The sequence below is a fragment of the Egretta garzetta genome, unplaced genomic scaffold (assembly GCF_000687185.1).
Source record: "Egretta garzetta isolate BGI_Z169 unplaced genomic scaffold, ASM68718v1 scaffold390, whole genome shotgun sequence".
In the NCBI taxonomy this organism is placed as follows: Eukaryota; Metazoa; Chordata; class Aves; order Pelecaniformes; family Ardeidae; genus Egretta; species Egretta garzetta.
In genome coordinates, this window is record NW_009258382.1 from 261,768 (window position 1) to 287,269 (window position 25,502).

At 55.9% G+C, this 25,502-nt stretch overlaps 1 protein-coding gene across 1 annotated transcript in view; it reads right to left on the reverse strand.

Moving 5' to 3' along the window:
• Positions 1-1,754: 1,754 nt before the first annotated feature.
• SGSM1 (small G protein signaling modulator 1) overlaps positions 1,755-25,502 on the reverse strand; it is a 47,947-nt gene continuing 24,199 nt past the window's right edge. The window contains exons 4-26 of the mRNA XM_035896658.1: positions 21,829-21,991; positions 20,880-21,032; positions 19,918-19,985; positions 19,222-19,367; positions 18,586-18,717; positions 17,875-17,999; positions 15,792-15,859; positions 15,201-15,364; positions 14,559-14,688; positions 13,237-13,416; positions 12,042-12,111; positions 11,636-11,700; positions 11,093-11,238; positions 10,346-10,474; positions 9,706-9,888; positions 7,280-7,351; positions 5,932-6,516; positions 5,436-5,560; positions 4,071-4,153; positions 3,301-3,410; positions 2,914-3,010; positions 2,325-2,492; positions 1,755-1,843 (exon numbers count right to left, since the gene is read on the reverse strand). Of these exons, the coding sequence (XP_035752551.1) occupies positions 1,755-1,843; positions 2,325-2,492; positions 2,914-3,010; positions 3,301-3,410; positions 4,071-4,153; positions 5,436-5,560; positions 5,932-6,516; positions 7,280-7,351; positions 9,706-9,888; positions 10,346-10,474; positions 11,093-11,238; positions 11,636-11,700; positions 12,042-12,111; positions 13,237-13,416; positions 14,559-14,688; positions 15,201-15,364; positions 15,792-15,859; positions 17,875-17,999; positions 18,586-18,717; positions 19,222-19,367; positions 19,918-19,985; positions 20,880-21,032; positions 21,829-21,991 (3,251 nt within the window). The remainder of the gene's footprint in view (positions 1,844-2,324; positions 2,493-2,913; positions 3,011-3,300; positions 3,411-4,070; positions 4,154-5,435; positions 5,561-5,931; positions 6,517-7,279; positions 7,352-9,705; positions 9,889-10,345; positions 10,475-11,092; positions 11,239-11,635; positions 11,701-12,041; positions 12,112-13,236; positions 13,417-14,558; positions 14,689-15,200; positions 15,365-15,791; positions 15,860-17,874; positions 18,000-18,585; positions 18,718-19,221; positions 19,368-19,917; positions 19,986-20,879; positions 21,033-21,828; positions 21,992-25,502) is intronic.

The window sequence follows — 25,502 nt, forward strand, 5'->3', positions numbered from 1 at the left end:
TTTCTGCAAGCAACATCTGACACATGCCTCGAGTAAATACAGAACGCAGGCGGCACAGACAGATGTCCGACACGAAGGGAAGGGCCCCTTTTCCCTTCTGCTGAGCAGCACTCCGACAGCAAGAGAAGAGCAGGGCCTTACCTCGCAGAGGGGAGGAGGAGAGCACGCACACAGCACACACGGCACGGAGGGGCAACACGAATTTTTGCAGCAAAACTTGAGAGAAAGAACCCTTAGAGAGAGCCACAACCCAGCATCTTCCCTGCTGCTGAAAGCACACGCTCGCGGCAGCCTTCGGCGGCCGTGACCGAGCCCTCCCTGGCTGAACAGGACCTACCAACAGCCTACCCCTCTCCTTTGCCTTTCTTGGTTTTACCTGAGTTGAAAAAAAGAATCCAAACCCTCCGTAGCGCAGCCTCGGCGGCGCGGCAGCCGGGCTCTCACGCGGGCAGTGCTGCGGGGGCACTTCACCCACCGCGCCCCAGGGGCTGCGACGCTGGAGAGCCCCTGCAGGAAAAGGGGCCACAGCGGCACAACTTCCAAAAGCACAGACCGCGCAGGGGCCTTGGGCTCTTCTCCTCTTCGCAGGCACACGAAGCAAGCCCACCAAGACCGAACTGGAGACTTTCAGTGGACTTAGGGGGCTTTGCAGCCACCCCCAGAAGCACACAGAAAACCTGCAGGCACCAAGGGGGTGGTTTGCACTGTCTGGCTTTGAGCAGCCGGTCTTTTAATTAAGAGAGGAAGAGGCAGGCACCTTCGGAGGGAAAGTCAGGACAGCCTCCGAAGCGGGGAGCTCTGACTTGCCCTCCGAGGAGCTCTCCCCTACCGGGGGCTGCAGAGGAACAAGGGGGAGACCAGACTCCGAACGCAAGTGGCTAGAGTAAGGCAGGTATGGCCACCTCAGGTCTCGAGTTCCCAGAGGAGGTTAGGACCACATTTTCCAGTGTTCAAAGAGCAGGACAGAGGCTGGATTTCGAAAGAAAAACCCAATGCTGAATTTGGAGGTCTTCTAAAAATCCATCCAGAGCTGAAACTCTTGTGTGCTCAGATCCTGTAGTAACAAACAACATAAAAATCCCAGGGAGAGAAGAGAGCCCTAAAAAAATACTAAAGCGGATGCTATGCATCAAGGGACAAGATCAAAAGAGGAGGAATTTCTGTGATCCAAGTCCCTCTCTGTTACTGGCAGAACCTCGTATCGTTACTAAGAAACGGAGCACTGGCAGCATCCCTGTCTTGCCCAGGCTCGCAGGGCTGGCTGCCTTCCCCGCGCCGCAGGGCGATGGCTGTCCAGGCAAGCAGCTTTATTTCCTTGCGACGAAGGCTGTCAAGCCCGAGTCGGCCCCGAGGAGGGCTGGCAGCTCTGCTCTCCCAGACCCCGGGCTCTGACCCGGGATGCTGGCGGCTGCCTTGGCAGTTGTGGTGGCAACCACAGGCGCTGCCCCTCTGCTGCAGCGAGGCGAGGCAGTGACTGCCGGGGTCCCGCTTCCAAAGCGAGTCCTTAGCAATAAACTGCAATCGTACAGATCTTTGGTTAAGTCACTGAAGAAGGCTGCGAAGATCTGAGCTGGGGGCCCTGGACCCAACACTGAACACAGCACTTGGAGAGCTAAGGGTACTTCCAGTTTAGACAGCAGCACGTGTCCAACTACCTTATTTCCACGGGTGTGGCACTTCGAGAAAAAGGAGAAGGGGAGGAAGCATTGAAGGGGAGTCCCGGCTCTTTGGATGCCTCGTCTTCCCCATGTCCTTCATTTGTTCTCGATCAGAGTCTGGACTTTATAGACAAGGTCCCGAGCCAGCTTCAGGATCTGCTTGGTGTTGTGCCGCTCAGCCATTTCTGGAACACAGACAGAAGGAACCCACAGAGACGCTAGACCCGAGCAGCCCGGCATCTCGGAGCCCCCCAGCCTCACAGCTCTCTGCTTCTCAGCCGAGCTCCAGGCGGAGCTGAAGCTGCAAGCTCCTGCCCCGGTCCCCAAGCACCATCCCTGGCAGAGCCATCATTAACCAGCTCATCTCGGGACGATCACAGCCAGCAGGAAGCACAACTGACACGCACGGATCCCTTCAAGCACGGCAAGGTGGGCTGTTGCCAAGGATGGCAGGGTGGCTTCCCCCAGGCACCACCAGACCCCGGCTGTGCAGGGGCGAGGGGTCTCTTTACCATCGTGTTCCAAGCATCAGCATTGCACAACCACGCACTGCTCTGTTCATTCTAAACATTTACCAGTATAGCCCAGATATGACTGCCTAGAGCCATGTGCTGCCTACGGCTGAGCCGCTGCCACAAATTCAGCCCCACAGAACACAAGCTGTACCGTTGAAAAACTTGATGATGTCTGTAAAATCCATGTTGTTCTCCAAGATTATGTCCCGGTACATTTCCACCAAAGCCAGGGCGATGAAGAGCACATAGTGTGCAGAGGAAACATGCGCGGCTGCCCAGATGGTTTCCCAGACGGCGAACACGTCGTCATACACCAGCTCTGTCAACAGAGGAAAAAGCCCAGCAGTTACTCCACCAGCCACGGGTTTACAGTCATCCCAACTCCCAGAGTTCACAGCAGCACTGGGAAGACAAGGCTGGGTGGTTTCTTCCCACAAGAACCTGTTTGGGTTGGAAGTCAGTCATCTCTAGAGACAAATATTCTGGCCTGCAGCCAGCGGCACAGGCGTTGGGCGACAAACCCCATGGAGGCTCACCAGCAGCTCCGGACCAACGGGTTCTGTATCGAGACAGAAAAGTCAGCCACAAATCTACCAGGGGAAAGGAAAACAGGAACACACGGTAAAAAGTTAACTTCAGACAAGTGAAGTCACAGAGTGTATTGAGAAGTGTGGAAGCTCGGCAGACCTCGCCCTCCCTCCCCATTCAGGGCTCTCAGCTGCCCCCCTCCCAGCACACACCTCTCTTGAAGTCCAGGAGAAACCACCGGTAGCAGAAGTAGAAATGAGTGTAATCACCGTTCTGGTGCATCAGCTCGAAGAGCTCAGAGTCCAGAATCTGCCAGGAAAAGCAAAAGGAAACTCATCAGCGCACACCAGAGGCACCAGCCGTCCCTCTGCCTGCTTTCCCCCGTCCCCACGGCTCTCCCACCGCACCTTCCACCCAGCTTCTCCCTCCTTTGCTGTCCTGGCACGTGTCACTCCCAGGCTCTCTTAACAGCCCCCTCCTCTCCCTCCTGCTTCCCGCCACTGGAAGCTGCTCTCAGCCCCGCCGAGCCCGCTGTCCCAAGAACAGCTTTCTCCCCCCCATAGCTTGCGAGGCTGCCAACACTGTGCCAGGACCCCCACCTGGATCAGGGATCTCATGTTGGCAAAGTGGGTGTCCATGGCTCCCCCGTGGGGGAAGTTCTGGTTCATCCTCTTCATAAGCTCGGTGAAACAGCTGAAAGCCAGAGCCTCTGCACGGGGAAGAGAGAAGTCACTGCTCTGCCGCGTCGGCACCCGCATCGCCGCGCCCCACCATCCCCTCATGGTGGGAATCACAGAATCACAAGGGTTGGAAGGGCCCTCAGAGCTCACCCATCCCACCCCCCTGCCCAAGCAGGCTCACCCAGAGCAGGGGGCACAGGACAGCAGCCAGGCGGGGGTTGAAGATCTCCAGAGAAGGAGACTCCACAGCCCCCCTGGGCAGCCTGGGCCAGGGCTTGGGCACCCTCAAAGTCGAGAAGTTTTTCCTCATATTTAACTGAAACCTCTTCTGCTTCAGGTTGTGCCCATTGCCCCTTGTCCTGGCGCTGGGCACCACTGCAAAGAGTCTGGCTCCATCCTCGTGACCCCCACCCTTGAGATATTTGTAGGTGTTGAATATCCCTCCCCGCTCCGCACAGAGCCAGGAATGCGCAGCAAGGACCAGCCTTGGAAACGCACACCACAAAAAGTGTGTCCCTAGGTTGGGCTCCTGGGAGTCAGAGAGCATCAAGGGCAAATGGAATCCTGCTCCACACCTCCAAGCACGGGACCCTCCTGCTGCTAAGGGCCACCACCAGCCCTGCAGATCCCTCCCCCCCCGCGCTCCCACCAAGGTCTGGGGGACAGCGGGAGCAGAGCCACCCACTCACCATCATCCAGGATGACCAGGAGAGGGGCTAGCAGGTCACACATCCCCTGCACGTAGCCGATCTCAATGTGTTGCCAGATGTAGCTGTGTGAGAGAGCAGGAAAAGGTGACCCCGTGAGCTTTTCCCGTGCCAGGCACGAGTGCCACACAGCCTGGCCCTGGAACGTTGGCGTTGCCTACGCGCTGCCATCAATGCACGGCAGTAGGCAAGGTAAATCGGAGCTGGTTACTCTGTTATGCCTGTTCTTCTACAGCCAGCTTGGAAATGATGAAGTTCCCAGGGTGACTTTCAGGTAAGACATCCATGGCACAACCCTGGATCAACACCCTGCCATGGCCATTCCATGGCCATGGCAGGGTGTTGATCCAGGGTTGTGCCATGGCTGTTGCATGGAAATCAGCACAGGGAAAAGCAGAATTAAAAAGCACAGCAAGGTGGTGTGGTGGATCAAAGGGCAGAGACTGATAGATTTTGTTAATTTATCCCTCCGTTCCCATCCTTTCCCTTCGATTCAGCCTCTTGGCTCTCTCCGCACGATATTGCCCTGCTTCGCCTCCCTGGACCCAGCGAGCACCCAGCCCTTTTGCAGGGTTGCAGAGATACCTTCCCATATTTGGTAGCAAGTCAAAACGCGTTCGGATCCACTGCTGGCACAAGGAAACAAAGCTTTTCCATCCTGCCCATTAGTTTTCCAAAATCTGCTGTATTATTGTAGGTCGGATCTCAGCAGAGATCTCCAACTCTGTCAGCTAAAGCGACAGCTCTCACGGCAATCGCAGCTTCTCCTCATATTTGCAAGCTGAGGAATAATATTTCAGCCTTCGCTGCCCCTGAGCTGGAGCTGGTTTGAGTCGATGAATGTCACACAGCAACCTCTTAGTGACAGGAACTAAGCAAAGGGAATCGGAAACGCGCCCAGGTATTGCCATCTCCTGGGTAGCCGTAACCACTCGGTCGCTTCAGGCACTTTCTCATTAGCGCTACAGCCCTGCAGGCTGCTCCTCATTAAAACATTTTCCAGGCGTATTCCAGGGAGGAGGTGGGCTGGATTGGGTTGCCAGCACGAGGCAGCACGCACGGGCAGCCCCAGGGAGCCCCCACTTTGGCCAACAGCCCCCGGCACGGGGCAGAGCAGCACAAGGCTGGACTCCTCGGGCTGGGAACTCCTCGGAGCTGCGGCCCCAGTGCTGGGATGATGAAGGGATTCGGGGGAGGAAGTCAAGGAGGCAAAACGCAGTAAGCAGGACAAAGTTTGAGGCACCAGGCTCAAGGTGAACTCGGGGAAACTTGGCCACCAGTGCCAGGAGCCTGCTCCCGCTGTGGGGAGGGCTGGCAGGCCCCCACCCAGGCCCCCGCAGCTCCCACCTGCACATGATGTTGCGGAGCTTCTCCAGGTTGGCAGGGGTGAAGTACCAGTAGTTGCGGTCACACCGCTGCACGTCCTTCTCAATGCGGTGCAGGTTGACGGTGTACATGTCCAGTAGCTCTGGCTGCCCAAAACAAATGCAAAGTTGATTTGTTTTCAAGTAAAAAAAAAAAAAAACAAGAAGAAAGTTGCAAGGGCAACGGAGCGACAGGGCAGGGTTTGGGGGGAAGCTGGAGAGCCCCTGTACACACAACTGCAGGATTAGCACAGGGAATCATAGAATGTTTGGGGTTGGAAGGGACCCCTAGAGGTCATCTAGTCCAACCCCCCCGCAGGAGCAGGGACACCGCTAACTAGATCAGGCTGCTCAGAGCCCCGTCCAACCTGGCCTTGAATGTTTCCAGGGATGGGGCCTCCACCACCTCAAGTGGGAAGTGCAGGTAAATAGTGGGACACCCAGGAAGACACCCACTCGGTGGACAGGCCCGTACTTACAGAGTAGGTGACGCCCATCGAGGAGACAGCAGCCGCTTCGCTGTTGGCCAGGTCAGCTACAGCCAGAGAATCCAGCTGCGGGTACAAGCTCTCCATCTCCGGCTCCTCAGAGAGGTTATCTTCACTCTCCACCAAGCTCTGCTTTTCAGCTTCTCTGTCTGCCCAGCTCTCCACCACGGTGAGGGCCACGGCGTCACGATCACGCAGGACGCCTGCCGAGCTCGCACCCACAGGAACAAAGTCCACGCTTCCACCAGTGGGAAATTCAGCTTCCAGGCTGTCTTGGCCCTGCAGCTTCTCCTCCTGCCGGGCACCATCCGGGTCCTGTGGGCCTGGCACATCGGACCCAGCGGCCTTTCCCTGAGAGCTGGCCGAGGATTTGTTGGTTTCCAGGGCACTGTCCTCATTGCTGAAGCTGCGCTCCGAGAATCCCGATGCGATGGAGAAGTTCTGGGAAGAGGGGTGTCCGGAATCAGGGGAACACGTGCCATTGGGAACTGTCCCATTGGGGATCTTGCTGTGTTTGCCATCTTCCAGCTGAGCATCTGCTTCAGTCTGTTCCACTTCATCAACAGACTCAAACACCTGCAAACGCACGAGCAGAGCCACGTGAGAGCGAGCAAACCCTCCTGCATTCGGCAAACTCTTGGGAACACAAACGCAGCTCTTGGGGACATAATGCCCATGTTCCCAACAGCAGGGAGGGAGGACGATCTGCTCTGTACGTGCAGGGCAAGTACAAGCAACCAGTGGGAGAAAGCTCGGAGGACTTGAGGGCATTTTAACTCGCTAGCGCTGTGCCTGGCTGTGGCTCCACATCTTCGCTGTAGTGAGAGACAACCCCAGCCTGAGCATCCAGCTCTCTGTCCCATTCTAACCAAACTCTTGGAGGAATTTCTGGGCACAGTCCTCAGCCTTTAGGTTCCCCTGCCTGGATTTGGCAGGTCAGTGCTTGGTCATTCGCACAACTCGGCGCCCACAGCCCCTGCTCCAAAGGACTACGCTTTACTCAGCGTAATATATTGGGCAGAATGTCATTTAAACGGGTTAAACACATGGTCACCAACACGCGGAGCAGCCAAGGGCTCTCGAGTGTGAAGGCCACACAGGGGTTGGTCCTGTGAGCCTGGGCAGAGCAAGCTGGTGAATATTAAACACTGGCAAGCGGCACGTGGTTCTGACCTGCTCCAGAGGCAGGTTTGGGAGTCATCTGCCTCCTCCAGCTACCGCTTCCGTTTGCCAGAAATCAGTATGGTTATCGATTAGCGACCAGCTCAAGCCGGCGCCGAGAGACGCACGCTGTCGGGTGGCTGAAGGAGCAAGGGGGGGACAAAGCGCTGCCGCTCACCTGCGTGCTGGAGCTGGAGTCGCTCTGCAGCCGGGCGTGATTCTGTCGGCCAGAGCTGCAGCTCTGCGAAGACTGCAAGAGAGAGGGAAAAGGCCAGTGAAAAGGCAAAGAGCACGGTGTCTGGAGCAGGGGGAGGCTCAAGCCACGCTGTCAGAGGTGGCCACATCTGCGTGTAAAGAACAAGCAGAAAACGCATCCAATAAATTCTCACATTTCACCCACGCAAGACGTTCACATCACACGGACTCTGCTGTGCAGATCTGTCATGCAGCACAGCACCCGGCCCCAGCCTGCCACTGGCATTTACTGCTGGAGAAGATGGCAAAAAACAAAAAGTCCCAGGCCTATCCCGTTGTTCAAGCACTGTATGTTTGGGTCTGAAAGGAACTGCTTTCTTCTGCCCTTCAGAGAGGTCACACTGCCTCCCTGGAGTGCAAATTTCTACAAATCACTGTCCTAATTTGGCAGCAACGCAGCTCACCCCATCTTAGTTTACATAAACGATGAAGTCACAGGCTATAAAACAATCTCTCCAAGCATATTAGTGGTTTTTCCTATTCTTAAAGGACAAATATTGATGTTTCAAGCCAGACTCAGTCCAGGCAGCCCCTCTAAAAGCCGACAGCACCCTTTTCTGGCTTCCAGCTGAAGCACAGAAGGAAGCACCGGGCTTTGCGGCGACCGGCTCAGTGCCCGGCCTCGTGGATTCCCTCTGAGCATCCAGCTTCCAGTTCAGTGCAGGTCCTCCCCTCTTATCTGCCCCCGTGCCAGGCTCCTCGGGCCGCAGGCGAGCCGGGATGTACAGCGCGTCGCAATGACATCACGCACAAACAATAGGGTTGTAAGGAAACACGGCACTCTCAGAGCGGCAGCAGGAGGTGTCCCCACCCGAGTATTGTGGGTGTTTGCTGGGCAGGGCTCTGATGGAGAGAGGAAGGGCGACAGTTTTCCTCCATTACTATGGGAGCATTTTATAACAGGAAATTTCAAGTTAAGATGGGAAAAGGGTGAACCTCTGCATGTATTCACCCTGCCAGCTCCCCTCCAGCGCACGTTCCCAGAACAGGCGGACGTGGATACAAAAAAAAAAAAAACCACAGCAGAGATGCTGGGGAGATGGGAACGATTCAAGGGGCTTCAGCAGCGCCGACTGCACAGCCCACCTCTGCACATGCCCTGCGAGAGCGGTGTCACCCAGCTCTTGGCACACAGACCCCGGGTTGGATTTGCCTTCCCTGCATCTCTCCCTCCCTGTACACACCCAGCAGCCCGCACGGTGGGGGCTGAGCTCATCTCTTTCCAAAAGCATCCACACAACCTCCCCAGAGGAAACCAGATGAAGTCTCCAGTGCTGCACCTACCGGGCCCTTTTCAGCTTGGCCTCCGCTCTGCTCTGGTGCAGCAGCTTGCTCTGCCGTGCTGGGCTGCTCCCCTCCAAGGACAAAACCCACACGGAAACACTCCCTGGACTCTGTTCCCAGGACTGCCTTTCCTTCAGCAGGCTTTTCCCTCCCACACCCGTTGGTTTGGGCTGTGGATCTAACTCCGCACCGCACTGCTGTGAGCCAGTGCCATGGAGCTGGGTGCGGGGGCCCAGCTCTGTCCCGTGACGACACAGCGTGCCGAGGCTGCCCCGAGCCCTGCAGGCTCCTTCACGGCCGCTCCGCTCCTCCTGCCCGCAGGCAGCAGCCCAGGCTTCCTCTGTGCAGAGCAGCTGATGGAAGGAGGGAGTCAAGAAGCCCACTGACCTATTTCACAGCCCTTCGGTGCCAGAAGCATGGTCTTCCTCCCTCCTCCTATTTCAACACTGACTCCCATGGAGCTAATCCTGATGTGCACCGGGAATGCAAACCAGGTAACGGATCTCTCTTGTTCTCCAGAAATACCCACCAAGGAACATTTCACAGGACTGGTGAGAGTGTCTGGATTCGGACACATGGCTCCACAAATGAGGTCTGGGCTCCTGGCTGCCTCCCTGCCCTTGGCCAGGACCCCCTGCCCTCTCCCTGCTGCCCCTGGCTTTCAGGCCCTCTGTGCCCAGCACCCCCACTGGGGTCACGGACGCCGAGCTGTTCAGTGCTGCTGTGGATACTGCAGCTGCAAGAACCAAAGCAAATTTGCGAGACCTCCAATACACCAGTCAGGCTGCAGACCAAAACCCCTCGGTCAGTGCAGTACCACCCAGTATGGAAACTGGGGTCGCACGGCAGGAGGTGCCCACTCCTGCTGCTAAACACTCTGGAAGAGCAGATGAAAGAAAACAGGTAAGAAAGCTCCAGCTCTAACTTGCATGGATTACAGGGAGCAGAGGTAGGCAGAGGCCAGGGAAGGAGGGCGAGCAAGAACCGTGTCTCCGTCCCTCCCTGTAGCGCAGACCAACGTGGAGCCTGGGTGGGCACAACCCTCCCGAGCCCCCGCACCCTCACCTCGTTGCTGATGGTCGAGTCCCTGTGCATCATCCTCTGAATGTGGGAATCCAGGCTGGCCCCAGAGGAGCACTTGGCCAGAGCCGCCGCGTGCGACTCCTTCTCCCGCTGCCGCACAATGGCCTCGCAGCCCAGCCACTCCGCCATGGTGTGCTCGTAGCAGGTACGGATCTGGTCGTCAGCCTGCAGCGTTAGAGAAAGACAGGCTTTGAGCGGATGCCCCTGGAACAGCCCCGAAACCAGCACCACCTCTACCCCCCAAACAGCCCTGCACAGCCAAGTTAAGTGCGTGCTTTCATAAGGGGGGGACACAAAGTCACCCATCTCCCCCACAGCGACAGCCAGAGCCTGACCCACAAAATCTCACAAAAATCAGGATGAAAAAACCCATCTCCTTCCTGCTTTCCAGAGGTGCGCAGGGCACTGAACATCAGCAGCCAGCAGCTGCGCAGGGGAGCATCGAGCCTGGTCCTATCAATTCTTGTTTAGCTGAGTCCTTCACCCACCATACAAAGGGGACCCAACACCCAGTGGGTTCACAAGGTGAACTCTGGCATACGGATGCTTCAAGCTGTGAAATATCCAGGGCACACCAATGCAGTACACCAGGCTGCTGAGCTGGCAGCACGCCCATACTAACCTCTTTCCTTTCTGCCTCTGTCATCCCAAACTGATAATGGCCCAAAAGGAAGGGCCAGACAGCCTTCCTGATCTCGTGCTGGATCCCACCATAGTAGATCAGCCGCAGCAGCTCCTGGTCCTCGTAACTCTGCGGGAAGAGCTCCGAGTCAGCGCACAGAGGCAGCCAGGACCACAGCCCATCAGCTGGCAGATGGAAGGGCAACCCCAGCCCAGCCATGCCACCTTTCAGCACCCAGACTGCTGCCCAGACGCTGCCCACCCGCAGACTCGCTGCCCACTCATTGCAGATGCTCTCTCAGATCTCCACTTGGGCTTAAGCACAGCCAGAGGCCCCTAGGGAGGGACATTTTGGGAAACACTGGCTCCCCACAGCCAGAAAGCATCCCAAAGTCACTCAAGGTCACTGCTGTGCCTTTGAGCCGCAGCAGCACGTCAGGACTGCGGCACTGGTCACAGCTTTCCTGCCGTAACAGCGTGCTGGGACCCCTCTCAAGACCACAGAACGCAGGGTGACAGACACTGCTGCAGGCAGGCTCCGAGCAGAAGCGTGCGGAAGGGAGAGCAGCCTTCATTCCCCAGCTTCCACGTGTCGAGGATTAGGAGCTGTGGGTTCTGTCCAGCCTGAGGCAGGCTGTGTGACTTCTCTTCTCCCCAATTTCCTTACCACACTATGACCGCTTAAGTGACACTGCCCTGGACATCCCAAGCCCATCACACCGACACGTCCCAAGAGTGCTGGCCCTACCGTGCTGTCCTGCATGTATCTCTGCCATATGTCCACAGTCAGTCCCGAGCTGGCGTTGCAGGGCACATCAGGAGACACGATGTTGTGGTTAACCAGCGCGGATAGGTGGGTTCGCACCGTGGAGAGGTGCCTGCAATAGGCCAGCCCTGCATCAGGCAGAAGCAAACATTCAGCCAGGGAACTCGGGGAGCCATGAGGATGAAGTGCAGGAGCAAGCTCTGATGAATCTGGTCCCTGAAGGAGGCCCTCTGCACCCACATCCAGCCTCAGCAGCAAAGCAGGGAGTCCGCTGGGACAGGTCAGCATTTCATGGTCTGGTACCACCAGCACTGCTGCTTGCTGGGCTGAAGTCCGAGGATCAGAGCTCAGATGTTTGCTCCCAATCCTGAGCATGTGTACATAGAGCCCTGCATGCAACAGACTGGTCCCAGTAGCCTTGGTCACTGCCCTGCTGCCTCAGCACCACTCCTAGCCCCGGAGCCCAGGACCTTACCCCTTGCCCATCACACATCTCAAGGCATCACGGATGTGACAGGTACTCACAGCCGTAGAAGGCCCGGGAGAGGATCTGGTACTTCATATTGTCACACAGGAGCTTCAGCGGAGCTCTGCCAACAAAAACATATCGGCTGCGAGGAGAGGAAACGCTCCCATGCATTCCCTCAGCCCCTGCTTTCATCTGACTGTTCCAGCTTTGCCTTCAGAGGTGCGCCACGGGACCTCTGCTCAGCTTGGGAGCAGCAATTCTTGCTGCCAGGACATGGCCACAGAGCAGCTGAGATGTCCCAGGTGAGGGGACGAGTCTCACTTCAGCCTGGACACGTCCCACCAGCCCCTGCAAATGGTCCCTGAACAGCCGAGCGTGAAGCTGGAGGCACCACTTGCACCGTAACTGCTTTAGTTCAGCCACCCGGCCGGGCTTTCACCCGTAACCCTTGTTTTATTTTACCTGCGTTTCCCAAAGCAAGCGTTACCTTTCAGCAGGCCCGCTCCCGGCGCGTCCATCAGGTCCTGGGGCACTGTAAGAGGGCAGAGAGGAGCATCAGGCGCTGCCTGGCGCTGCCGGGCGAGCCACAGGAGGCCAGCAGGGAGGAGAGTTTTGATCAGCAAATGCAGCATCCCATGCTCTTCCCAAGGAGACGCCAGCAACCAGGTAGGACCCACACCAGGTAATCACAGCACCAGCACCGGTGAGCTCAGGAGAAAGGAAAGGAAACAAAGAGCACTGATGGGAGCCAGCGAGAGAGAACCATCCGCTCATTAACGACAGTGCCTTCAGCAAGCTAATGTTAAACTGCTGAGTGCCAACCACAGCAGAAAACAAACTCCCAGCCCAGAGAGACTTGAGACGAGGGGCTGCAGACTGTCACGACGGATGAGAAAAAGCACGACTGAAATCAACCGTTGCCCCAGGAAGAGTGGATCACCGGAAGAGAAAAGCCCCCATCTCTCCAACACCAGGATCCCATCCCAGATTCAGGGAAAGACAGGAGCATCCAAATCACAAGACAGCTGATAAAGACTTCGATGAAGAGGTTGAGAGGGCCAGCAGGAGCAAGTAGCTTTTCATGTTGTCACTTGCTAAATCCCTGCTTCAACTCAGAAGCGCAATTGCAGCGGCCTCGGATCCTGCCCAGGCATCGCCCTGCAAACCCAGCAGGCGCAGAGCCAGCGCACGGGGAGCGTGCGGCCCCGAGAGCCAGGCTGCCCCACGCCGAGCAGCTTGGCTGCTGGCCTGGCCTGGAACAGACCCAGCCCTTCCATCCTGGGCCTCCCTAGGAAAGGGCCATCATGATTAGAAGGTGAACTGTGGGATGCGGGAAAAGATTAATGAAGAATAATCCTACTTGCTCCTCCTTGGCAATTAAATCGTGGTACAAATGCCAGCTTCCAGCTGGGTGAGGGCCTCCTCACTCGCCCTTGGTCTCACCGACTCTCCCTGCTTGTGATATTGAATAACTGATACTAGCAAGAAAAATGCTGCAATATTCCTACTTCCTTCTTTCTGAGCAGGTGCTGATGGGTCAGTGACGGTCAGAGCGCCGGGGTAATAACAACAGCGACAGAGATGATTCCTCCGCAGGAATTACCAAGTGACAACACCAGCAAGCAGCAGTACCAGACACAAACGACAGCCGCGTTACACTGACACCGAGAGGCCCCCAGAGTGGCAAGGGGAGGTCGGGACGTGGTGGGGAGACTCAGAAACCATTTAGGGATCACCACCGTCTTGCTTGCAGCTGGAGTCCTTGCCATCTTCCCTCTCACAGCAGTGATGGAGATCACAGACGCAAGGAATGGATGAAAATTACCATTAATGGTAACTGGAGACACAGAGAGAGGACAAGGGCACAAATGAAAGGGGAGAAAGGAAGAATCTGTAGAGAAGAAAGAACTGACGCAGTTCCACCCCTCTCTGGGAAGGTCCACGGGAACTGCACAGGCTTTGATGATGCCAAATGAGGAGATGGCAGCAATTCATTTCACAGAAAATTTGGCCCCCAGCATGGAATTTTAAGGGGTAGATCAAAAGGAAGCTACAGAAAGGAGCATCTCTATCTGCTATTTTAGCCTCAATCGGATTTTTATCTGACTCACTGAACTGTGTTAGTCAGCTAAAGGCAGGGAGAACTACGTACGATCTTAACTGACGCTATGGAGGAGGCACAGGAGATGTGACTGCCCCCTTCTAGCCTCAAAAATACAGGAACAAGTTTTTGATCAAATTTCATAGCGTTTTAAAAGCACTCCACAAGTCTTCTATTGCCTTCTTGGTCTTCCCCCTTATGAAGTCATCTATGATGTTCCCAGAGGTCAAAAAATTGTTCTTAGTGTCCCACAGAAGAGGGAGGACAAGTGTACAGTCATTTGAGCCAAGCGCATTATTCAGACCATTGACAACCAGACATTAAGAGAGAATTCTGGTTTGGTGAAGCCAGCAGCATCCTCTCTCCTGCCCTGTGAGCCAGGGAGTGAAGACACATGGGTGAAGCCTGGCAGTACCCAGCGAAGGGGGCTGCAACCTCTCCTTTGCGCTGCAGAAGCAATGCTGAAGGGACACAGCTGGATTCAGTGCAGCACTTGCCAAGTTGGCCTGGTGACAGCAAGAGAAGAATCAGCCCTGAAGGCTTGTGATGGTGAGAAGTGACCCCCAAGGAACACGACCAAAGTGAACCTTACTACTGAAATTATGCGCAAGAATTCTTTTTCCAGCCATTAAGGCAGTCATGGCCTGCTGTGCAGCCGCAGAAACAAAGGACTCGGTAGCAAGTGAAAGGTTAAAATGAAGCCATAAACCCCAGCCCGTGCATGATGCTGAATACAAGGCAGTACTGTTACGGGCAAAGCCCCTTTCCCTGGAACCATCTCCTGGCATGAATTGCCATGTGCCCGTCAGCGCTGCGTCCCTGGCTGCTCATACGCCCCACGACAACCCACCTGGAACACTCCCTGCCAACGCACTCACCGAATTCAGACTGTGTCCCTGGGTAGATTATCCTGAAAACATAATCTGTGGCTTCATCATCTTCCTTGTCGGACGCAGACTCGGAGGAGCCCTGGGGACTTCGCTTCCTCAGCTTGGGAAACACCTTCCCCTGGGTGAACAAAACCTGTCCTTCACAAGCCACCCCACGCTCGACCGCGCAGGCTGGCATGGTCGCTGGCCCATTTGCCAAACTCCTGCCCAACAAGAGCATGTGCTCTGTCAGCCCGGATGATGTTTGTGTGTTCCCTGTGCTGGAGCAGCCTTTGGATTAAGCTTTCAGTTACATGATGAACCCTGTTTGTGCACATAACGTAATCCATGCAGCACGGCCAGGTCCATGAGAACCAAACCACCAATGCCTCTTGGCCAGCACCCCCACACCACCTCCCTTCTGATCTGCCCAGAAGGGTCTGTTTAGCTGGTCAAGGCCATGAGCTAAACCAAACTGCCATACCTAAAGCCCACCTTCCTTCTTAGTTTTGGGGGGAGGATTGTTTAAAATGCAGCAGCCCCTAAGGTCGGGCAGAGGGCCCTCCCCATCAGCTCTGCTCCACAAAGGAACACCAGCAAGAACCCACAGCGCCGTGGGCTCAGGAGCAAGCCCCGTTTTGGGGTGCCTACCTTTCCCCGCTGTGACCAGAGGGGTGGATCCAGCTGCCCATGGGGCAGGAGGCCGTTCTCCAGGCAGGACAGGAACTGCAGTAAGTGCCCTCCTCTGGGGAACCGCAGCGGGGGCCTCTGAATCCCATCCTGGCTCACCAAGACAACCGTTCCACCGCTGTCTACTATTAGCAACAGTGACAGCAGAGAGAAGACACACGCATGAATGAGGGAAATGGTTACCACTCAGAAATGCAGAGAACAGGCAAGAAAGCTCAAGGAATTGTCTTTTTGATGCGCAAAACAAAGCATTTCTTCTGTGTTTGGATTCTTCGCTAAGTCCATTAGAAGTCTGGGCCCTGGAGAAGGCTTGCCTGGGAGATTGCATTCCTGAAAACCACAGAGCATTGCTCTGCAGGGAGCGCTCCCCAGCCAAGCACCACAACCAGGAGCTGGTTTAAAGGTTTTCCTAGAAGCACTTATATAGCAGTGACCAGCCAGAGCTCTGGCCATCTGCCCTGGAGCTGAATCAAAGCATCCCCATAGGGGCACTCCCCAAAGATCTAATGAAGCCAGGGTGATAACACCCTCCAGCAGCCCCCCCCGCCTTACCTTGCTGGTGACAGTGCAGATAGACAATCTCCTCCAGGCGAATAGTCATGGCGTAGTCCCAGTACACGCTGGAACAGAGAAAGAGGGGAGGTCGTGAGCTTCAGGGATGCAAGAGGCTCCTGCTTCTCTTCACGTCAGCTCCAGATCCTGCCTCCAGCTATCCTGGCGCCAGGGGAAGCTGCAGAAAGGATGAGGTCCCAGCAGCAGTGTGACTGCCACGAAGCCAGCCTGCGTCAGTGACTACACCCCTCTGGAACCAGAAACTGTCCCCACCACTACAGTTCCATCAGGGCAAGCCCAGTCCCACCTGCCCCAGGCTGTTTCTCTATCCTCACATCATTCCCAGACATGGACAACGTGCCCATGGATCCTGGCAATTGCAGGGAGGGACATGGAGCCCTACAGAGCTGAGCACTCTCCCCTGGGCACCCTGGAAAGGACTCCTCGCCTTGCTGCGGTGCTGGGAGAACCCCACGAACCTGGTAAGAGCAGCCCCAGAGCCCCAAGGGAACGTGCAGCGCGGTCCGAGCCTGGGCTGCTGCTCTGCTGAGCTCCTGTCCCCAAGGGAGGGGGAAATAAACCCTTGTCATCTGTGGATTTTTTCAAAGCTGAAATAGATTTGGTCCCAGCTGCTCCTGTTCAAGGGCTGTGCTCCCTCAGCACAGGCGCCTCCAGGGGACTGAGCAAATCTGGAAAATGCTGGCAGAGCTGCGGTGACCGGGCAGGGCAGAGGGCCAGAGAGACACCAGGAGGAAGCTGGGGAAGGGGATCTCGCCAGGAGACACGTGGCCTCACGCAGGCTGTCGTTTCTGTGGAGAGCCTAGCAGGAGCACACACGAGCGTGTCAGTGTTTACTAACACCCTACTTCTTTGCAACAAAGCTAATTTCCAGATTCTGAGCAGTGTTACCTGCCACTTCACAAAAACAAAATAAAGGCATTATAAAATGGCTCATGGAGGCAGTGAAGGATGGGAGGGGTGCATAAGAGTCACTCCTGGTAGATTCGTACTTACTTTGCCATCTGACTCTTCTCTTCCTTGGTCACATCTTGACACTGGGAAGTTTTAGAGCTTAGGCTGATGCCCAAGTCAAGAACTCAGAAAAGTAGTGTAGAGATGAAAACAGTGTTTTAGTGGGAGGGTACCAGGTATAACGGAATGGCCCAGGGGCCAAGAAGAAAGGGGAGATGAAAAAAAAAAACAGGTAAACAAACCCCAAAAAACTACAAATGAGAATAAACAAAACTGAGAACAAGCCCTGCTGAAGAAGATCTTTACCCTAAGTCAAAGAATCAGTGTCCCAACCACTCCAGCTTTCCTGGAGCGTTTGCTGGTGGAAAGGGATTTTGATTGCTTTGTTTGGTTTCTCAGGTAAATCGGGACCTGGCATGATTCCGTCATTTGTTACAAGGATTGCAGCTATCAACAGAAATGCCAGCAGCCCATAAGGCAATCCCAGGGAAAAGGGCATGGCGATACACCCTGCCAAGCGACCCAAGCAAACCTCAGCCCTGCTGGAGGAACAAGCTCCAGGGACGCCGATAAATCCAAGGGGCTCTGAGCACCCGCACGTGGGAGCAGCTGCAGACTGCGCCGGCACAGCCGCACGGAGCGGCACGCACGCTGTTACCGAGGCGTGATTATCTGGGAGCCGCTCGTGTTCCCCCTCTCTGCGGATGCTCTTCCCCTGTCTGTGAGCTCCTCAGCTCCCCAGCTTAAAATAACCACGATAAACCTGAAAGCATCGTGTATGTGTAGAGAGGGCATTCTCCCGAGAAAAACCCTGGGGGCAACAAATGAAGCCACTTTGCGTCTTTCAGAACAAGCACCCCCCGGTTCCTTTGCTGAAAGCTTCCCGGAGACGGGCAATAGCACAGCATCTCACTCTACCTCCCGCAGCCCCCCTCTCCCACCACCTCAGGCCTCCTTCCCCGTCCCTTTCCCCGTTACAGCCTCAGAGGTTCTGCTCTGCAGTTAGTGGGGAAAACTCACTGATGGCCTCGGATACCAGATCCAAACTCTGAACCTGGGGAACATTTGCCGCCCCTCTGCCCTGTGCTAGGGCGCATGCGGAGCCAGTCACCTCTTCTCATAGTCCAGGTCCCCTACAGAGCCGTTCATCAGCTGGTTGGGAGTCCACTTCAGCGCCATGATGTCGGCGGTCTGGTGAAGGGACAGATATCCCGGGATTGCCTCCATGTCGTCTCGCTGGAGAAGAGAAACGCAGCAAGAGCTGGTGAGAGCAGGCTGGAAGATGCCAGAAGCACGAAGCACCACCTCAGGCCACCCGAGGCTGAGCCATGCCCTGGAGCACAGCCCTGGAACCGTAACACAGCCCTGCCCGCTGCCCCTGAGCCTGTCCACTCGCCACCAGCGAGAAACCCACAGTGGCCCTGCAAAACCTCCCAGCAGAGACAAGAGGACACCTCAGCAGCTTGGAAAAGGGCCGAGAGCAGCTGCCCAGCTGAGGCAAACTTAACAGCTCCACCTAAGCAGTTTGCCCTTCATTTATCGGAACTGCAGTAAGCAGAAAGGGATGGGAGCAGGGTTCTGTGGCCTCTGGTCAAGAGCAGGCAGGGAGAGGAGCCTGCTTCTACTCAGACAGAAGCAGAGTTCTTCCATTCCACTGGGAGGATCCATATCACCAGGACCTCAAACAACGCAGTCCAGTCACTGTCTTCCCAGATTAGAAACGAGCCTGTGCTTTTCTCCATCAAAGAGCAACTTGGGGCAGAACTACCTACCGGGAAGCCAAGCAGTACCACAAAGCCCAGATGCCCCAGCAGGTACGTACCGGCTGCACCAGGACGTTGTTCTTGCCGTAGAGGAGCGTGGCTCGGGAATTCTGGTGCAGCGACTCCACGTAGTCCCTGGCAGACAGCGATGGCCGGTCATCCATGCTGCCACTCGAATGCCTTTTCTGAATCTGGAAGAGATCCACCTATAAACATGAGGTCAGCACAGACACCTCTTGCTTTCAGAAAGCTTATCCTGAAAGCTCATTCCCTCCTCACTTAAGAAAGTCACTTCTAGAAATCTTTCCCTCTGTGCCCTCTAAGAGGATTCCTGGCTCTGGCCAAGCTCGACTCTGTACTCAGAGAAGCCCCAGGAGTGTGTTTTGCTTGCAATAAACAAAGCAGACTTCAGCTGCCTTTGCTTTTCCTTCACAGATGCTGTTCCCAAAGGCCGGAGACCCCGTGACACAGCGCCGCCTTGATCCAGCACACTTGCAGTCTCCATGGCCCACGTTCCCAGCACTTGTGGCTTGAAGACTTCAAGTAACGGTGCTTTTCTACCTTTTCCTCATCAGAGGGCTTCACAGCCCTTTTCAAACAGACGGAGCCCCAAACCCTGGCGAGTGCTGCCTGTGTGCCCCCGGGGGAGCGCTGCCAGGGGCTGTCCCTCCCAGCCTGGCCGGCCCCCCACTCACGCAGAGCGCTGGGCGCTTGGTGGGCGAGTCCTGGCGACAGTGCGAGCTGTGGATCCGGTGCCTCTGGACCAGCTCATCAGCTGAGGGGTCTGTCCAGAAGTGGTCAGCGGTCTTCATCTTCGTGTACTCCAGCGCACAGGGCCCCACTGCACAGAGAAGAAAATCGCAAACGTTAAGGAAGCCATCGGTGGTGTCCCGCTGGCTGCAGTCACTTCTCAGATCCCCAGAGCTCAGCATCTCAGAGAAGGGGCGGTGGGACAGCCAGCAACAAGCACCAGGCTTAGCACACGTCGCTGCTGCACTGTATAACAGCAGTGGAGAATTCAGAGGGGTCAGCCGGCCCCGGCAGCGAGCAATAGCCTGAATGCTCATGTTTATGCCCAGCCCTACGTTGCAGCACCGTGCTGCTTCCCCGGCCCCAGCGCTTCCCAGGCCCTGGTTTATGCCCATCAGAATTACTGAAGCCTGTGCAAGAAAAGGACACCTCAGCCTTGCAACTCTCCATCTCTATTCAGTGCTCAGCAGCTGGGCATCGCGTGGTTTTTACAAGCACTCCACAGGGCTACCTGTCCAGGGCGATTAAGTTTGCTGAAGTTTTTACTAGAAGACAACTGCATTTCACAGCCCAGATCACAGAACTGGGGAGCACAGGTTTGGAAAGCAAACTGTCAAAGTAGGGTAAGAGGAAGGTGTTACCCAATAAGGATGCAAGAATTGGCCCATCCACAGGATCCATCAGGAGAGCTTCCTTCTCATAGTACTTACTGGAAGAAATAGAGAGCAGAATGTTATCATAGAATCATAGAATCGTTCAGGTTGGAAAAGCCCTTTAAGATCATCAAGCCCAACCGTTCCCCTACCCCTGCCATCCCACCCCCAAACCCTGGCCCTAAGCACCGCGTCTGCCCGGCTTTTAAATCCCCTCAGGGGTGGGGACTCGACCCCTTCCCTGGGCAGCCCCTTCCAGTGCCTGACAGCCCCAAGGGGAAGGAATTTTTCCCAATGTCCAACCTAAACCTGCCCTGGCACAACTTCAGACCATTTGCCCTCGTCCCATCGCCCGTTACCAGAGAGAAGAGGCCGACCCCCACCTCACTACAGCCTCCTGTCAGGCAGTTGTAGAGAGCGATAATATAGCATTTCAACCCCCTGTAACTACAAAAATGACAGAGGCAGTGGTTTTAAATCACTGTAGTGCCCTTCCTTCTCTTTCTGTATCACTCCTTGATGGTGAGAGGGCAAGAAACCCTAACAGGCTGTTTCTGCTAGCTGTGAAATTCCTGGGGCATAGATGCCCTCCTGCAGCACACTGCAAGCATCACCATCTCCTAAAAAAAGCATCCCCAGGACTGGAGAGGACACCTCCCCAGGACAGGACACCTCAGCAGGCAGCTTCCAGATGGTAAGGACGATGCAGTCCCTGACAACCCAGCGTGGCCTGTCTTTATTTTAGGGAATGTACAGTGGCCACCAGTAGCAGGGTATCATTCAGAGTCCCCGTGCTGGGCACAGAGTGACACAACTTGCCTGTCCCATCCAGGCACTTCTCTGGGCCACTTGGACACAGCTCAGCCAGCAACACCTCCAGAACCATCAGAGGGGGCAGATGCTGGTAGTGAGTTGGGAGGGGTAAATGGTTGGCCTGCGCCAGCACTCACCTGCTATTTTCTACCAAGTAATGCACAATTTTATCCAAGACCTTTTCGAAGAGGGCTGTGCGGATCCAGAGGTGCTTGATGGCTTGAGGAGACAGGTTGGGCAGTTTCGGCATCTTGCGCACATTCTCCGGGATGCCCTGGACTTGATTTCGTCTTTAGAGGTGCAAGGCAAAAGACAACAACATCACTGGCCCATCACTGCGCACTGCAGGAGCCCAGGGCACTCACAGCACCTTGGGGGCACAAGGCCGGAGTTTTGGTGGTGCTGACTGTGGTGGCTGGGGGGGTGATGGGGACCGGGCTCTGGAGGCTGCTCCCTTCATCTATTCCACCCCTAATCCCGAAGGCCCACATCTGCATTTGAAAGCTGACCTCAGTAAATTGGTTTCCCACCGTAAAGGCAGCCTAGGACAAGCCTCTGCCTTGGTAGTCCTCCAACCCACACACCTTTTCCACTGTGCCCGAGGACAGCAGTTCACAAGCAAAGCAGCTTATCTTAGGGCAGCATAAAGATTCCTGCCCCCAGGTAGCTGCACCATCCATCTCCCTGGTTCCTGTCCAAGGATGAGTAAGCCACTCTCAAAGAGAAGTTGAATTACTGCAGGTTCAAGCCCTGCACACTCAGGCAGACCAAACCTGGTTCCAGTTGGCTTAGTGCACTGGTCCATAAACTGTGACAGTTCAGGAGCAAACATGCTTGGCATGAGACAAGGGGCAAAAGGAATAAGAACTTGTCCATCCTAGCTTAAACCACAACTCACAGCCTCCTAGAAAAGCAACCAGCTCAGTCAAGATACCAAAAACCCAAGGCAGGACTCTGCTCCACCGAAAGAGCAATTCCTCCCGCAGAGGCTCAAGTTGGACGTCGTGATCCACAGCCATACCCAAACCACGCACCCAGACCGAAACGCAAGTGACCTGTGGGATAACGGCAATGCTGGTGCCTTACGCGTTCTCAATGAGCTGCTCCAGGTCTTGCACCTTCTTGCAAAGTTCCTCTGCCAGAGGAAAGCTCTTGCCCACCTTCATGAACAGGGCTGCTATCTTGTTGCTGCGCAGGAATCCTGCCGCCCTCCGCTTCAAGCCGTACAAGACACAGGCTTCCACAGCAGCTGCAACAAAGCAAAGTCGTCACCGAAGCGGCAGGAGAACTCAGAGCTCACGTCACAACAGGCAGCCTCCTGCCGCATCCGTGACCTTACTCCACAGCAGAAACATTTCCCAAGAGGAAATCAGTGCCACGTTCTACTCCCGCCTAAGCAGAGAGGAGCTCAGGGAACGCAGATGTCTTTCGACCCAAAGCAGCAGGCGGTGCCTCGGCTTTCCTGCCTGCAGAGTCGTCAGTTCGGCTGACTAGACAGAGATACGATTTGCAAAACAGAAGAATGGAGGTTGGTGACATCCAACACACGGGCTAGCTGGATAGAAGTAACCCCAAACTGTGGGTGTGTGAAGCTGTACGTACTTCAACGGAGAGTTAACTTGTGCTGTCAACGTAGGTCCAGGGTCCTTCTGAAGTCACCCGAGAGGGACTAGTCAGGCAGGCTAACTTGTCTTGGGCTCACTTACCTGCCCAGCCAACAGCCCAAGGAGACCCTACCAGACTGGTGATGAAACGGGAGCGTGCAGCTGTGCCGCCACCAGCGAGCAGCCCGCGCTGACGTGCCAAGCTAGCAGCCCGGATTAGGATTTCTTGTAGGTCCAGGGTCCTTCTGAAGTCACCCAAGAGGGACTAGTCAGGCAGGCTAACTGGTCTTGGGCTCACTTACCTGCCCAGCCAACAGCCCAAGGAGACCCTACCAGACTGGTGATGAAACGGGAGCGTGCAGCTGTGCCGCCACCAGCGAGCAGCCCGCGCTGACGTGCCAAGCTAGCAGCCCGGATTAGGATTTCTCAGCGTGCTTTGTTCATTCATAAAACAGAGCGGGAGAAAGGACTCGGACCGCTGTGCTCGCAGCCCTTTGTTCCCAAAACACCAGGACCTGGCTCCGCTACACGATAGCCTGAATGCAAACAAATCGATGCTAACGCTGGGAAGCCTCAGCACGCGCAGAGGTTGCATCCTGCTTCCAGGTTTGCGCCGGCACGATCGCTGTTACCAGAGCGGTGATTTCCCCAGCAGAGGAGTGACCGGCTCACGGGGTGGCAGCAATCGCAGGGATCGGGAGCTGCCAAGAGCCTGGTCTCACAGAGTCACTCAGGTGAAGCCTGTGGGACCAAACAATCTGTGGTTTAACAGCTTGAAGCCAAACATGGCTGTGCACCTAACAGTGACGCATCTGGCTGCGCTCCCCTGGCTGGAGGGGTCTGGAGCCATTTCAGGGGACCAGTTTGCCCATGGGGCCAGCAGCCCCAGCCAAGCCTGGGACAGAGCGCAGGCATTTGCAGCCTCCTTGGGGAGGGCCCTGCCAACAGCGCACGAGACTTGGGGTCCCTCTGCAAGCTCAGCACGTGAGTCCCTCTCCTTTCTCTCTGGCGTGCTCATCAGTCCAGCCACCATCGTTAATCAATGGGCTAGATGGAAGGATGTAAAACTTCTCGGACAGTATATTTTAAGGCAGAGAACATCCCCACCTGACCTTCGGGAAAATGTCCTCATCAGACATGTGACGACAAACACGCAAGCGCGCTGCCTCTTCCCCAGGTAGGAGAATTGCTTTGCCATGCAGACAAACAGGCTGGCGGTCTCCTCCCGGGTTTCTTGCAGATGATAAAGGAACCGAACAACTCACTGAAGTTTTCCCTTCAGCCTAGTCTGACAGATGGGAATAGGAGATTTTGGCCCTGGGCCCCTGTGCTGGGACAGTGCAAGCAAGAAGGAGAAAGACCGGGAGCGAGAGACACGTGCAATGACCATTTCTGAAGCTGCAGAGGAAATGGGGCAGTTTTTTCCCAAAAAATCTCAGTGTTCACACAAACATTTTCCCGAAAAAACTAAAGGCAATGGAGAACCTGGGGATAAACCACAGGCAATGCCAGGAGTTCAGTCTGGCCTCACAGACCCTCCCAGCTCGGTGGCAACTCGGTTGGCTCTTTGCAGCTGGTACTTGGCAGTAAAGCCCCCGTGCAAGGCTTTGCCTAACTCCCTGCACTGGGCTCTGCTGAAAGGCAGCGTCAGGCACTCACCGAACCACAGCGGGTGCCCAGAAAGCACCAGCAGCCGTGCCCTCCTCTGCCAGGCTCCCTGCCCGGGCATGCAGCGAGCGGGGAGCCCGAGGAGCTGGCTCTGCTGGCGATGGGAGACGGCGATGACTCCACAGAAAGACGCGCGCACGTACAGGCTCCACTGGCAATCTGTTTGCCGGAGTCCCCTGGGAGGGCGCAGGATAGATGTCTAGTGTCAAACACAGACTTATTAAAGGGGCTGATCAAAGCACTGGAAAATTACACAGCCCCACGGTTCTGCAGGCTATTGATCTGGGTCTGACAACAAGCGTTCTGGCACACCGACACCCCTCCTTCCCCAGGAACCCGATGCTGCAGAGCCAGCCACGCTGAGCCTTTCCCGCAGCAGCCCAGCCGATGCCGATTCGCCTCTCCTTTGGAAAGGCATTTTTTCCTACAGCTGAACAACTCTATGGAGACATTTAAAAAGGCGTTTCATGCAGACCCATCAGCTCCCAGGGCTGAGAGATGCTCTCATGATCCCTGCCCAGCTTAGTGCCATGCCCGAGTTCATCACGGAGCGGGCAGGGCGAGCGGGCAGCATTTGAGGTGCTGCGAGACGCGTCCAGTGCTACCAGCAGCAAAGCAACACGTTTGGGTCCGCCAGTGCATCGCGCCTCCCTGCCAGCTAGGGAGCAGCACAAGGGACAAAATCCGGACTGCTGAAAAGCCTCCCAGCACGCTCCCGCAAGATGGAGCAGTCGTCAGCATCTGTCCTCCCAATGCCGTAGCCTGAATCTCTCCAAAGCGCTACTCCTGCTGGCAAAACTACACACGAACGTGCAGTCTGCATAGGAAAAACTCTCCCTGTGATCCCCCAAGGGCTCTGAAACGTGAGCACATAAATTAAGTGCACCGGGTCCATGCTAAATCCAGGGGTAATGGCAGTTTCTTTTTTAACCTTACGATTTTTTGAGCCCAGTTCATAAGTTATACTGTCACTGCTACCAACAGACACCATGAAGAGAAAGGCTCTCCCCATCCCTACAGCAGGGACGCACGGCGCAGGGGGTCTGTGCAGCTATACCCAAGCAAGGTGGGAGTTTTATTTCTTGGCAAAAAACTAAAGATACTTAAGATGCCGAGAGCGCTCTGGCCTGGCACGATCCAAACCACTCAGGGCTTGAGCACGAAGGCAGTCTCGGCGCTGATGTGGGCAACAAACCCCGTGGCTCAGGCAGGCCCCCAGCCCTGCTGCCGGCTCCCCGTCAGCCTCCCAGGGCAGCCTGAATGTGACAGATGCCAACTTGCGTTTGTCTGCTTCAAACCTTCCCTCGCGGGCAAGAACGGGGCCGCTGCCCTTTCCTGCCAGCCCACTGGTTTCATCAGAAGGGGTTTGCGGTACGCTGGCTGCGCAGAGGATGAGGAGGGCTCTGGGAGGAAGGCGGCTCTCCCCCAGAGGAAAGGGCAGCTCTGCCCAGCCAGAGCCTGGCTTGCTGCAGGCTCTGCTTGTCAGGG